Source organism: Lepidochelys kempii, chromosome 2 (genome assembly GCF_965140285.1).
Source record: "Lepidochelys kempii isolate rLepKem1 chromosome 2, rLepKem1.hap1, whole genome shotgun sequence".
Classification (NCBI taxonomy): domain Eukaryota; kingdom Metazoa; phylum Chordata; order Testudines; family Cheloniidae; genus Lepidochelys; species Lepidochelys kempii.
Genome location: NC_136381.1, coordinates 59,570,829 through 59,586,123, shown reverse-complemented (window position 1 = coordinate 59,586,123; position 15,295 = coordinate 59,570,829). Strand labels below are relative to the sequence as shown.

At 40.1% G+C, this 15,295-nt stretch overlaps 1 protein-coding gene across 1 annotated transcript in view; it reads right to left on the bottom strand.

Moving 5' to 3' along the window:
• The window catches only part of SLCO5A1 (solute carrier organic anion transporter family member 5A1), a 114,387-nt gene that overhangs the window by 60,954 nt on the left and 38,138 nt on the right, over positions 1-15,295 (bottom strand). The window contains exon 3 of the mRNA XM_073329395.2: positions 1,350-1,482. Within this exon, the coding sequence (XP_073185496.1) occupies positions 1,350-1,482 (133 nt within the window). The remainder of the gene's footprint in view (positions 1-1,349; positions 1,483-15,295) is intronic.

The following is a 15,295-nucleotide window of genomic DNA, read 5'->3' as shown; positions in this document are numbered from 1 at the left end:
TAAAACATAGGCATGCCACTTCATCTCTAACTTATATGAACCAACAAAATGATTCAAAGATACTGCAGTATCTACTGAACTGAACCAGCAAGGAAACCAGTTGCTCAGATGCGAAGTGTATACTCCCATGTGAAATAATGGACTACAAAATCTTCAAAGACCACTTATTTGAGGCCTTCATGACAATTTCAAGTCAGACTTATGAACTGCTTTGGGAAGGCCAGCCAAAGCCTGATACACTCGCTTCAGAACCTGACTGCTCATGGTGGCATTTCCAAGGAAATCCCACATGCTCACCAAGTCATTATGTTCCCAGACATATTCCATAATCATGACAACTGTTATACCGCAGCAGCAGCTAAGTACCCACCAATTGTTGGTGAATGATTTTAATGATTTGTATCTTTAGTTCTGTGAGTTCCAGCCAGTTACAAACTAAGAGTATGTCTGTACTAGCGCTAGAAGGTGTAAATTCCAGCTTGAGACATACCTGCACTAACTCAGATTGAGTTAGCTTGCTAAAGATAGAGTGTAGTCAGAGTGGTACAAGCAGCAGGAGGGGCTAGTACAATCCTCTCCATATTTGGGTCAGCTAGCTGCTCATGCTGTTGCAACTAGACTTCTATTTTTAGTGCTCTAGCTCTATCAGACCTAGCCCACGTATGTCTCCTTGAGTTGGAATTTACACCTTCCAACTCTAGTGTAGACATACCCTCAGTCATATGAGATACAAGAGCTGAGAGGTGTAACAGTACAGTACTTAATGGTTGGAGAATGTCTTTAGCACAGTTTTAAATGTATAATTAATTTTAATATACAAATAAATTATTCAATAAGATGTTCTAATACAAAAATACCTATTTTACTCACATCTGCACAATTCACAAGAGCACATGGGGCTGGTATGTTTTGAAGTGATCCTATTATTTTTTCCCTGGGCAGAGCACTGCTCTGGATCACCACATGATCCTGCCTCGGTGTGAGAGCAGTGACCCCATACATCTAGATATGCTGCTGCTGTGCTATATAGTACTGGTATTTCATCCCACCTTTCCTGTACCATATGCAGAGCACCAATCAAAAGGAGTCCTGCAGCAGTAGGAAGATGGTGTCATTGTATCCATTTAATAGTATGTGTTTGTGTCTGTCAATAGCAAACCTTTCCTGCCTGCTAGGTCTGTACTGCTGAATCCTACGGCGATCCAGTAACTGTTAGCTACGGTCTCTCTCCTGGCTTCCTTTCTACATATTTCAACAGGCAGTCGAGATATCTCATATTTCCCAACGAATGATTGGGACCTGTACCACTGATAACTCATAGTCAGTGTTGAAAAACAGTTGATTCTTACCAGTTTCCAATGAATCGAGGGTCACTCTGGTCAATATAAACAGTTGTTCTAGGATCAACATAAAAACCAATAAGAACTCCTCCTAGTAAATAACCTGCGGCAGGACCAAGTGCTCCCATTACATACATGATGGCTACAAAAATACAAGAGAAAAACAATACATCAGATCATGCTAAGTCATGCATTAGTAATAAACATGCTTTTCAATAATTCTTTATATTTAAAAAATATGCTGCAGAACAGGAAATTGGGGATTGATTTACCAAAGGACATAGGCACCTACCTGCCACTTAGGTGTCTAAATTCCAGAATCAGGCCCCACTAGAATTCACAAAACCCTCACTCAGCCACTTCCAAAACCTGTAGGGGCCTAAAAATGCCCAGAGACTATATTTTTGCAGTGCAAGTTGCCTAGGCACCTACGGTTCTTCCTCTGAGCGTGTACACTGCAGCCCCATGCCAGAAGTTTGGATGCCTAAGCCCCAGTGTGATGCATGAACCAGGAGAAGATAGGTGTCCTTCCGTCTCTCTTGCCTGCCAGACCCAATGTGGAAAGGGTGTTCAGAGCTTGCCCACAGGCTGGGGCCCCTATAGGCGAGCTTACCCAAAGCAGCAGCTGGTGGGAGGAGAGAAGGAGCATCTCCCTTATAACTTTTAGACCACCGGTTAGGGTACTCACATTGAATGTGGGAGACCACCCACTCCACCTCAGAGGGAGAAGGCATTTGAACTGGGATCTGCCACCTCTCACGTGAATGCCCAAGTCACTGGGCTCTAGGATGTTTTAATGAGGGGACTCCCCCAGTTTCTCCCGTTGAAGCTTTTCCACTGTGGCTAAATAATTAAAAACATAAGTCATTAGAGGAGAGGAGCTGGATCCCCCACATGAATGCTCCAACCACCAGACTATAGACTCATTCTCACGCTTACATGCACACTCTCTTCTCTCACCCAATATTCTTTCATGAGTTATCCACAATGGAACACACACAACAGGAACACAGGCACAACAGGAGAGACTGAGGGATTCCCCACATCAGACTATCCTATAGCCCAGAGGTTCAGATCCCAGTTCAAATCCCTTTGTCTGATCAGATGCAGAGGAGGACATGAACCAGAGGTCTCCAGCATCTAGATGAGTACCTTAATCACTGGGCTAAAAGTTCTGAGGGAGGTCTTCCTCCCCAACCCCTGCCAGCCTTCTTGCTAAAATGTCATGGACACCTAATGCCAAGAGAGGGTTTGCATCTGAGAATCCCATGCAGAATGTGGAGCCTCCCAGCAGCCCAGATTTAAGCAACTATCTCCAAGACAAGAGCAGGAATTAGTACATACCCCTTACTTTAGCATCTCCCATTGGCTAGTTTACGCAAGGAGCCACATAGCATGCTGGCTTTTGGAATCCTATTCTGAGGTGCCTATATCTCCCCGTTCACTGTATGGGCAGTCTATGTGCCAAACTCAGGCTTTGTGAATCCCAGTGATTTTCTAAGCACCTAACAGCTAGGCATGGTAATGCTCAGTGCCATCATACCTACATTCCTTTTGAATCTAGAGCCCAGGATGTTAGCTTGTGACACTCCACATTCAAAAGCAAGTTTTGCAATGCTGTAGGTGCAGTCCTTCATCACATTAGACAACTGGACAATATTCATTCCATTATGTTCACAGATGAGTGAAATTTTCAACAAGAAAATTGCACCCAACTTACATGTCTATAACTGACCAAATGTACGCATGTAATTTAGGCCCAGACCTGCAAAAGTATAGGCTCCTAGTTTTCATTCATTTCAATGGAAATTAGGCATATAAATATCTTTGTGGATCTGGGACTTAGTTTCAACATGTAGTGCTTAAGAATAATATTCTGTATATTCGGTACAGTTAGCCAACTTACATTTAATACATTATTATGATTTATTTAAAAGCACTCCTTTTGCATAGGACAGTTTTGTTACTATATATGTCTCATACTATACTCGTCCATCAATCTAGATGGCTGCTAGGTAATTTGTCCTCCACCAGGTAGATGAGGTGACACTGTCTTGGATCTGAACAGCTACTGGGAATTAATAATAAACAATAGTTTGCTCTTCTATAGCTCTTTTCATCAGTAGATCACAAAAGTGCTTTACAAAGGAAGTCAGTACCATTATCCCCATCTTACAGAAGAGAACCCTGAGGTACAGAATGGCAAAGTCATCCAACAGGCCAGTTAGCATCAGGAAGAGAACCCATGGACTTATGAATTCCAGTCCTGTACTCTATTCCCCCTAGGCCACACAACCATTCAGTAGTAGAACAACATCGGGCAGGGAAGGTAGAGAGAGAGAATTAGTAGGACACTAAAGCTTTCAGGATCCAACAAATCATACTTTAACTTTCTTAATGAAAATTTGGTCTTGAAGGTTTCTACATGAGATGTGCACGTTGTTGCTATGTATCTTGTAGAGCATATCTTAATTATACGATTTCTATTTATCCAGTCTATTTATATCAGAACTTGACCCAATCAAATATGCCAGCTTTAGAGACTTTGAGACTTCTGTGCCTGCCATAGAGAACAAAAATCATCCTCATTTTCTGGAAGGACTTATCCTTTTGAGCTAGTACTTAATCATTCTTCTAACATCTTAGGAATGAAACTTCCACTTGACATCATGCAGTTCCAAGAAAGTGAAGGTAGTGAAAGGTCTTGTTTCAAGTAGAATGTCGAAGTGTGTTTCCACAAAGTCAGGGACTGTTGTTGGTACAAACTGATAAACTTTAAGACAAAGGTCTCTACTGCAATGAATACAAAGGGTGGTTTCGTGATTGCTCAGAGGACTAAGCTGAGGGTTCAAGTTTGGAATGTGTGAGGCTCAGGCCAGTCTCAGTCATTTAAATACCCTTTGGAACCTGGCAACAGATGGTGAGATAAAAGATCCTTTTTTCCTCTAGGCCCCTAATGTTGCCACTCAGATCCACAAGGAGCAGAAAATCAGGTCCTTGTGGAAAAAGAGGAAAAAGGCAATGCCAATCTTAACTGCTGACTAGTTCAGATCCCTTCTATGGGAACATGAAGGTGGATTACATCTGTTAGTACATGTAATACACTGGTTAAGGTCATGGGGACATATGTCCCTCTAGCAGCTGGCCCACATAGAAAATAATAGCCTGCTGCTTTCCAGCAGTTAGTGAAGTAAATTTACCATTATAGCTCCAATGGTAAGAACTGATGGTAAAGTTTATCACTTTAGCACAAGTGGTAAGGATTTGTGCTTTTGTTGCTGAAAGCCCAGAGTTTTATCTTCACTAAAAACTGAGTTCCTTCTGGATGGATTTCAGAAGATCAGAAAAGTTATCAAAACATTTTAACTGGAGCATGTTTAAATGTTTAGTTTCCATTCTGTTAGTGCCAAGGAGCCAGGTGTACATGCTTCATTGGGCTTAGGAGAGGACATTCACAGATATAGAATGTAGGTTATATGCCTTTTACGGAGGAAGTTTTGGCACCCAAAAGTCTTCAAAATAACAGCTTCTATAATCTTCAAGGGGTGGGATCTACACACTGGACATTGGGGTTGATAGATAAGTAAAATGTGAGAAAGCTTTGTTTTCTAATTCTTTCAGATCAGATTATGCATTTTGTGTAGAGTATTTCAGATAGATATTTGATTCTGTAATCATTTTGAAAATGTTTCTTGTATTTTTTTATATCCTTTGTATTAACATTTTACAAAGTTTAAAATATAAGTACAAAAATATAACCAATTGTGACCACATAAATATAAAACAACATAAGGCAATACATAATCAAATCATCATACTAATAGCTGCATTTTCATTAAAAACTGTAATAAAAGAATATTAAGGTTACAAAGTCAAAATCTCAAAAATTTTGAAATGTCAGAATTAAACTTGCCTATGCAACCTTAATTTGGCCCCTTGCACATGTGCATTATGATATAGTCCTTAATTACAAGATCACAAACTATTTTCCATGGAAACCCTGACTCATCCCCTGAAAACTTTGGATGCTGAAGCTGTCCAGAAAAAATGAATCCCAATGCAGACACCAGATATAGAAAGTTTTAATCCAAATAGTTAAAGTTTGGCAAAGTAACAAGCAACTGAAAAACAGGGTCTTATACTGGAAAGGGTTAGGTAACCTTAACTACAGGCTATGCTACTAGCTTCTCCTACAATAAACATGTCTGATTCAACAGCTTATTCATATAGCATATCACCTACCCAGAGAGAGCCCCAAATCCATATACCATCTCACAGGTCAAAAAATACAAAAAGGTTACCAAATATGCCTGATTAAATCCAACTAACTTGTACGTTTTCATCTTATGATTTGAAAGATGTGACTGATGAAAGGGCACATTCTTGTGGAAAAAAAGAAGCCTGTTTATCTGAGATCCTCATTATAGGCCCAACAGCCGAATTTAGCCCTCTGGCTAAGTACTGCCTATACAGGAGACCGGAATGCTTTTACACTGCAAATTGATTAAATAGACTTATTGGAGTTCTTAACTTCTTTTCTTTAAACAGAACATCTTTATTATTTATGGAACCCTGATTAAAAATAATTATACTTTGCCAAATTTCTTGTTACTTACAACTTAGACTATGTGATGCCGTGAGTCTTACAAAGAGATCATGACATGCCCAGAAGGCTTTTAATCTCTCCAAACTGATTTGGCATTTTAGAAACATGCAGTGTTCCTGAAGCCATTAAATACTACATTTTTTTCTAAATACTAAGCAATTTCTTGCTGACACATTGCTCATTTGTTTGATCCTTGAATAAATAAACAAGTATGTTACTGTTACCATCAGACTCAATTCTACATAGCCCATGTTATCTTATTAGTCTATCAGGCTTTATCTTACCTGCAATATTCTAATTAAACGGAACAGCCTTTTGGTACATGATGTACACTTTTTCCATTCATTTTCTTTTTTGAAGTGAACGAATTTAAAGCTCATGAAAGTGAGAGACTAACAGCAGTTCTCAATCTTCACCTGCAATAAATCTATACATTCCTTTCTTCTCTTTCCTCCTTCTCTCCAATTGTCACACTCACTTGTTTAATCTCTCTTAATTAGACCATAAACTCTGAGTAGAATTTGTAACCATTAAAGTCAATGGAATAACTCCAGAAATTAGCAGAATTTGCCCCATTCAGTATATATCAACCAGAGCCAAACAAATAATTCACTCTGAATAATTTATGCAATGAATTGAGCCCCTTTTTCAGCAACAGCACAATGATTTCATCAAATTTATTCATTATTTATATTTCTTCAACCTTTTTGCCCCTCTGGATGGACTGCAAACAGTTCTCTGAAAGTGCAGAGTTATTTAAGGAAAATATTTTTGCAGTGTTTGCCCAGCTCCAATTCCATCACTGAAATACAGCTACATACAGCATGCTGAAGTGCAGCAACACTACTCAGCAGCTGTATTATGTATGGTTAGTAACTCTGAAGAAGGTTTAATCGTAAGCAGAAATAGTGTACAGTAGAGATAAAAATAACAATGTACCCTCCATTCCATTAGAGATGGGAATGCTGCCTAAAATTTCAAATGTATTTTAGAGATACTGTATATTGTACAAGTTCCAAGCTCCTCTAAATATATTTTACTGGCAAGATGCATCAAACATCCTGTGCCTTTTAGACAAGAGATAAGCCTTCATGCTTCAGGATATAAGCCAATTACTAACTGATGGGGGTGAGTAACCTAGTAGACAAGTTACTCCATAATTGTCTATTACAATGTTCTTGCACCTTCTGATTTGGAAAAAAAAATCTAAAATTTTGAAATTCTCCTTGAAAAGGAATGGAACTCCACCTCTGAGGCAGTCTACCTGGTGGGCTGCCCCAGAACAGAAGATCCTGGAAGTCCTCCAGTCCCTGCTTCCAAGGCAGTCCAGCAAGTGGGCTGCCAAGGAGCCAGGCAGGAAAGCTGGCAGAAAACCAGGCAGTGCGTTATTGGAACTTCATTTAATTGAGTCATCTCAGCAAAATGTTTCCATTTGGAAAAATCGGAAAATTCCCACATGAAATTTTCTGACAGGTTCTAAAGGTGAATCTCTAAAGAATAAGTTGCTGTGAAACAACATCTATTTCAACATCAAGCTAGGAGGAGCCATGATGGCCTTTTACTGCAATCCCATCCAGCTGTCCATGGCCAGGGAGGGTTGCAATGATGCACAGCCTTGACTGGGGAGGTTTCTTGATTCAACTAGAGTGAGGCGTTCACTTTAGATATAAAAATAAATAATTTTTTTTTTAAACAACAATTTTTTATCAGGAAACAAGTGCAAAAAATGAAATATGTACGCTCTTCACAGATTTCCTATCCTGCATAACTGATAGAATATCTGTGTATTAAAAAAATACCTTTATGAAAACAAATTGGATGGCTAACCCTAAGAAGCTCAAAGAAAGTACATAAAGATATCACCAGCCAGGCTATAATTCTGGCATTGACCTCACCGGTTGCCTCCAAAACGTCATCATTTGCACAGCACTAAAAAAGTCCAACTAATGACAGGATATACAAGATCATGTTTTTGGAGATGGCCTCTTAATGTGATTGTCAAGGTCATCTAGTAGAAACCCTAAAATTTTCCACTATCCAGCAACAAAAATTTGTTCAAGAACATAAAAGGTAGAGAAATTAACTTTAGCGGGTTTCCAAGGATATCTTTTGGGTTTTAGAATGGTGTGTATATATATATATATATACACAACTCTGTCACAAGACTTGTTAACATTTTCTTAGCAGATATTATTTTTCCATACCCGGATCAGCAGAGATTAGGGATGGACTAAAACCAGTACCTCCAATCTGAACCCTCAGAATTTCTGGGGTTTCAAATCTGAACCCCTGGATCTGAACCTACACTTATGGTTTTGATTCAGCATTAATAAAAAAATCCCCAAAAGGTAATAGTGTTTCAGATTCAGTTTGGATGAGGCTGAAACCTCGTCCCAAGATGAAAGAAATCTTGTAAAGACATCTGGTCCCAGGAGATTTCTGGTCCTGTTGTGGACCAAAATTTGCTCATGAGAATTTGGCACTATCTAATCCAAATCCTAGCCCTGATTTTGCCTCTAATCCAAAACCTGAACCATAGCTTAACACTAATGTTATCTCCAAAGTGTTATCTGAGCTCTACCTTCCCAGCCCATCTCTGCTAGAGAGAGATCCAACAGTTCTGGGAACATGGTAGCACTATTATATGAGTAGTATAAGTAGTATACAAAGAAAGTTGAGAAGACTGTCCCTTCACTGCCACCTGCACTACATAGAACTCCTTGGGAACATGGACTTGTCTTACAGAGATTAGGTAAATCCACACTTTCTGCAAAAATAAGCAATTTGGGACAGTTTTCATTTTTAAATAAAACCTAAAAGTTATTCATTCATTTTTGCAGAATATTTGAGTTTACCTAACCTTTGAAGGCTGCCTCTTTGCTCCCACAGGGTTCTGTGGCTTGTGTAAAGTCACAGCATGGACACTGAAATATTACTTGGAAGGGGAGCATCCAGTGGTACAGAGAAGAATATTACAATATTTAGATGATTTTTTTAATTTAAATTAATTATGTACTGAATGTGTCTCTTAGCCTCAAAACCCTAATCTTTATAGTTGTTTATATTTGCGGGTTATCTTTAAACTTCTCAGGTCACCAACTAAATACCTATGTTATAAAATAATAATATTATCTCCTTCCTTGTGGTAGAAGAGCTAGTTTTGAATCTGTGTATTATTACACAAATATAGATTAAGGCTCTTTTCCAAAGCACTGACCATCTTGAAAAGGCATAATGAGGAAGCCATTTATGGAGCCACTCTCTATTTGTGTTGACCATATAACTCATCTACTTTTTATAATGTCTTCTGCATAGCTCTCACTGAAATCAAAAATTGAATCTACAAAAATTAGCTGCCTTTTCTATTTAGGGCATGATTATGGCAGCTATTTATTGCCCTCTGTTTGAAGTTGTATGGAGTCACACTACGCTCAGAGAAGTATAATGACTCCCAGAGCTCCCTGATTCACAGAGAAAGCCTGCTCCCTGCATCACTCTTTAGGAGTCTGAGCCATTGCTGAGGGGGATGGGGCCATTGCCTTACCCCTTTTCTGGTGGCTCGTGTCCCAGGAGTTGTTAGCATGGAGTAGCTGCTGTGCACAAGTACTGCAATTTTGTATACCATGGGCCAACTGTAATGGGCCATTCACAATTTGGCCTGTATGTGAGAATTAGCTGGAAATGAGGGAGAAGGATATTAATAGAAAATAATGCTACACGACATCATCATCTATTCTTTATGGATATGTGTGTAATATATTCACTTTTAAATGGTGCCATTGTGAAGTCCATGCTGTGAAGTTCATGCTTCCCTGATTAAAACTTTGCTTCTGGAGACAATTTTCTACAAGACTGGAGTTAATAAAGCACACGGTAACATGGCAGCATACTGATAACTGGAGCTGGCTGGAAAACAAAATTTCCATTCCAAAGGAAATTACAACATTTCAATTTTTTTCATCCAAAATCTAAATGAAAAGCCAAAATTTCAAAAGTCCTTGTGAAACAAAAATGTTGAAAGAAGAAAAGGAGTACTTGTGGCACCTTAGAGACTAACCAATTTATTAGAGCATAAGCTTTCGTGAGCTACAGCTCACTTCCTCAGATGCATATCGTGGAAACTGCAGCAGGCTTTATATATACACAGAGAATATGAAACAATACCTCCTCCCACCCCACTGTCCTGCTGGTAATAGCTTATCTAAAGTGATCATCAGGTGGGCCATTTCCAGCACAAATCCAGGTTTTCTCACCCTCCACCCCCCCACACACAAATTCACTCACACAAATTCACAAAATGGGGGGGTGGGGGGGTGGAGGGTGAGAAAACCTGGATTTGTGCTGGAAATGGCCCACCTGATGATCACTTTAGATAAGCTATTACCAGCAGGACAGTGGGGTGGGAGGAGGTATTGTTTCATATTCTCTGTGTATATATAAAGCCTGCTGCAGTTTCCACGATATGCATCTGAGGAAGTGAGCTGTAGCTCACGAAAGCTTATGCTCTAATAAATTGGTTAGTCTCTAAGGTGCCACAAGTACTCCTTTTCTTTTTGCGAATACAGACTAACACGGCTGTTACTCTGAAAAATGTTGAAAAATTTTGATACAGAACTATTGAGCTGTTTAATTTCAATAAGGCAAAAACTCTGTTTTGATGTCAAAATACAATATTTAATGTCTATATATATTATATTAAATATTGTCTGATATTTTTCAACCAGGACTGTTCAAAGCGGAGGAGACAGACATGGGGATGCAGATGCTGTTCCCCCTACAGAAGCAAGCTGAATACACAAGTAATCCCATTGACATGGCTGGGATAATACTATACTGGAGTGGTCTCTCAGGGGCTCATAGGAGCCCGTTGTTAAAACTTCATCATACACTTGGAGGCATATTTGGGATGATTCCCTTGCCTATGATGGAGTTCCCCCACATACTATAGGTATGCTGCTGTATCACTATGGCCAGAGATTATGACCCCAGCAGCTCATAAAAATACTTCTGAAGATCATTTTTCTTCACTATGGTCACACCAGATAGCAGATATTTTCCACAGGAGAATCTATACTCAGATACCCTTACAATGAACATGGCTATGCAACACCTCCCTCCCAAAGGCTAATGCAGGTGAATAGCACATTTTAATTATGCTCAGAGCAGAGGTGACTAGGGGAGCGCTGCAGGTGTAACAGCTGCTTCCAGACCCTGCCCCTTCCCATTCCCTCATATTCCTGGAGACCAGACCCCATGGGACAAGGGCAGAATGGCTTCCAAAAAGGGTGCAGCATGCAGCAGAGGCCCTGCTCACTCTCTCCTGTGCACTCCAGCCTACCTCCACCTGTTCAGCTAATTTTTTTTCTTTTCTCCATAAGCACACACGAAACATTTCTATGTGTTTATAACCTTTTTTCAAATTCAGTTATTCCCTCAGGAAGAAACAATGCTGTGAGCATTGTTACAATTCAGATAACAACATACAGTTAAAATCTCTAAATCATTTCCTTTCAAAATGTATCAGCATTACACTGACTTAAAAGGTATATCAAACCAGCCATTCCACTCAACGTAATAAATGGAGCAACTAAACTCCGTCAGCAGGGATCCTCGATCTTTGTATAGAAAATATTTTCTGCCACTTAGCACAAGATGAATTAAGACATGAGTCTCAGGCAAGTAAAGCATACTGAATTTTACATGCCTACTGCACAAACTAAAGGACTAATGATGAATGTTCCAGCATCACCATTCTATTACAGAACGCTGAATGTTAAATTCTTATATGCAAATATGTCTAAGGACTGGCTGATGCCACGTGAAAAACACTGCATCTTCTATTTTCTCTTCCTAATTTATTACTAGGAATTCATCATTTGGACCAAGACAGCATCCTAACTCTGGTTTAAAGAACTGTTGTTTCTAAACTGCTTCTACTGCTTATTCTCCAGTTGAGGTCATACTTTATAACACCAAAATTGGTTCCTGAGAAAATGATTACGATGTCACTGAGGACAGAAGAATCAGTCCAAGCAAACTAAGTAAAAATAAGTTATTTACTTAGAAGTGGAGTTCTCTAAAGATATTGCCACCACAATGCTACTTTCTTTAAGTCTCTCACTGAGCCACAAAGATAAAGAATTACAGGAAAAAGTATTACGACCAGTCATAGTTCCATATGACTCAATACATATGTGCACAATGCTAAGACTGGGTTTATAAAACAAGGCATACTGCCCCAGTTTCTGTCCATATATCCAGAATAGACAACACAGGAGAGAAGAAATTTGTGTTAATTCAGTGCTATATCTTTGGGATCTCTCTCCTCCCTCAGATTCTGACCAGAACTTTGAAAAAACCAAAGAGGCTGCCCCAAGATAATCTACCCCAGTGTTTACAGGGACTTTTTATCAGACACTTCATTCATTTAACCTGACAGCTGAAAGCAATGGCCAACTTGTCATGATCACCCCAGCTCTAGGGAGTCTGTTTTACCTTTCTTTTCAGATAGGTATAAAACAATACATAATAAAAAATAAAACACACAGTCAACCTGTGGAACTCGTTGCCAGGGGATGTTGTGAAGGCCAAAACTATAATGGGGTTCAAAACGGAACTAGATAAATTCAGGGAGGGTCCATCAGTGGCTATTAGCCAAGATGGACAGGGATGTAACCCCACGCTCTCAATGGCCCTAGCCTCTGATTGCCAGAAGGTAGGAGTGGATGACAGGGGATGGATGACTTGATGATTGCCAGTTCTGTTCGTTCCCTCTGAAGCACCTGACATTGACCATTGTCGGAAGACAGGGAACTAGGCTAGATTGGACCATTGGTCTGACCCACTAGGGCCTTTTTTATGTTTCTTATGTAATATTATTCTTTTTTCCCAAAAAAATCTGGATTTTCTCCTTTTATACCTACACGTAAATATTTGCCTATAATCCAACCTGGCTGGATATATACTGTAGAGCTAAATTTTAAAAAAGACATATCTTCCTAAATCAACTTATTTATATTGGTGCAATTTCTTTGCGGGGTTCCTAAATCAATGTAGTTAAATCAGCCTAATGACACGCTTAAATTTGTTACTGAATTAAGATGAATCAGCTTTAGTCATTCCTAAACTGATTAAAGAGTGTCCATACAAACGGGGGGCTCCTGCAAACACTTTAAAGTTAAGCATGCATGTGTTTGCAGGATCAAGGCCTAAGTTGCAAGCGAAAATTGCACTTCAACATTTTCCACATGTTGCCAAACAGCATGAAATCAATTGCATCCCTAAGTAAAAGTGTAAAAAAGTGGGCTGGGGCTGGCAGTGTCAATATCTAGTTAAATGCACAATTAAGGGAACACTCAACATAGACTTTCTTAAACTTAGGAGGCATATTTCCGCATGTAACACTTGGGGAGAAAGTTTGCTCTCAGATATATAAATGCAAATAACTCTGACGTCAATGAGAGTGATACAGATGAACCTGAGGGCAGAATTTTGCCCTCTGCTTCCAATGCTTTGCTATTTTCTAGAACCCAATTACGGAAAGCAACACATTTTGGGCATTTTTACTTTAATTGCTTAAAGTGCCTTGTGATAATATGTCACAAAGCTAAGACAAGTGTATAAAAATCCCACAAAACATCACTAACTACATAAAACAAAAAGTATATGTAGAAATAAAAATGAAAACTAGTATGAAATAATACATCGCAAAACAATAGTTTAACTTTATCTGACTCACTAAAAGAGGCTCCATTCAGACGACAAAGAACTTATTCTTAGACAGAGTGAGCTCCATATCTACATTATTTTGCAGATTGTCTTCTACAGGACAACACCTGCAAAGGGGAAAGAAAACTCTTCTGAATTCCCACTCCTAGAATTTCAAATGAACACTTTCATTATGGAGATTTCCCCATCCCGCCCTCAAGCTACCAGGCAGTTCAACTCCCTTACCCTTGCAGAGCTTCGGAGGCCTCCCGCCCTTCCCTTGAATCCATATACAGGGCTAGTCACAGTCCAGCCCAGAGACTGCTGATGTCTTTAACCAACATTATAAAAACCTTTATTACTCTAAATCCTCTAAGGCAGTGGTTCCCTAACTTGGGACGCCGCTTGTTCAGGGAAAGCCCCTGGAGGGCCGAGCCAGTTTGTTTACCGGCCACATTCGCAGGTTTGGCCAATCGCAGGTCCCACTGGCCTCGGTTCGCCACTCCAGGCCAATGGGGGCTGTGGGAAGCAGCAGCTGCTATGTCCCTCGGCCCGCACTGCTTCTCGCAGCCCCCATTGGCCTGCAGCAGCGAACCGCGGCCAGTGGGAGCCACAATCAGCCAAACCTGCAGACGCGGCAGGTAAACAAACCGCCCTGGCGTGCTAGGGGCTTTCCCTGAACAAGCGGCGTCCCAAGTTTGGGAAACACTGCTCTAAGGATAAGAGCAAAACACCACAGTCTTTGCCAGTTGTCCAAAAACAACTATATTCAGATTACTGAAGGGAATGTTATATTAAAGAAGCAATTAAAAACCAAAGAAAGCTCAGCCCACCTAGTTCCCCAGCCATGTTCATAAGCACTTCCAAAACCTAAGGCAAATATCGAAACTTTGATTTAAAAACTCTGAAATCCCCGAGTAACCTTCAGGGAAACTTCACAAAAGCAATGATTACTTTATTTCCAAGCCAGAATGTGATGCACTTAACCGGGCTATCAGCCTGAGTCCCTTGTTACAGCAACTCTAAAATAAGTCCTAGACTCTAGAGTCCAAAAAATAAATTCATCTCTTCATTCTGCATTAATCGAACACAGAAAGCTAAATCCCACTCACCTTATTCATTCAAGAGGGAACTGGCCCACCGCACCTGTGCCTCTTTAACAGCTTGCAATGGGGCCTGATACGAGAGATCAGCTGGTTTCTACAAAGAGCTGGTCTCTGTAGAAGCAGGGGAACAGAAAACAAGGAAAGGAAGCTGTGGCAGAGACTGCAAAAGAGCCACAGTGATAAGGTGGTTCCTGCAGGAGGTTTTTGATAGGGAGAAGGGTTTGGGCCTGAAAGAACCTCTGGCTTGGAGTACAAGCAGGACAGAAGCCTGGGACAGGCTGCCAACAGCAGACTTTAGGGAAGAAGAAATGAAGACTCCAGCTAGGAAGGGCTGGGAGTGGCCTGCTAAAAATAGGGAATTGAATTGAACTTTGTAGACTTTACTTATTATCTATCATTTTATTATTATGGAATTTTGTTCTGAACTTCTATATTTATAAACCAAGGCCCTAAGGAGAGGTGTTTGAAGAGAGCAGCGTGTGCGGAGCTGTCATGGAGTGCACAGGCTCGGTGCTCTGGAACTGCTCTGAATGAAG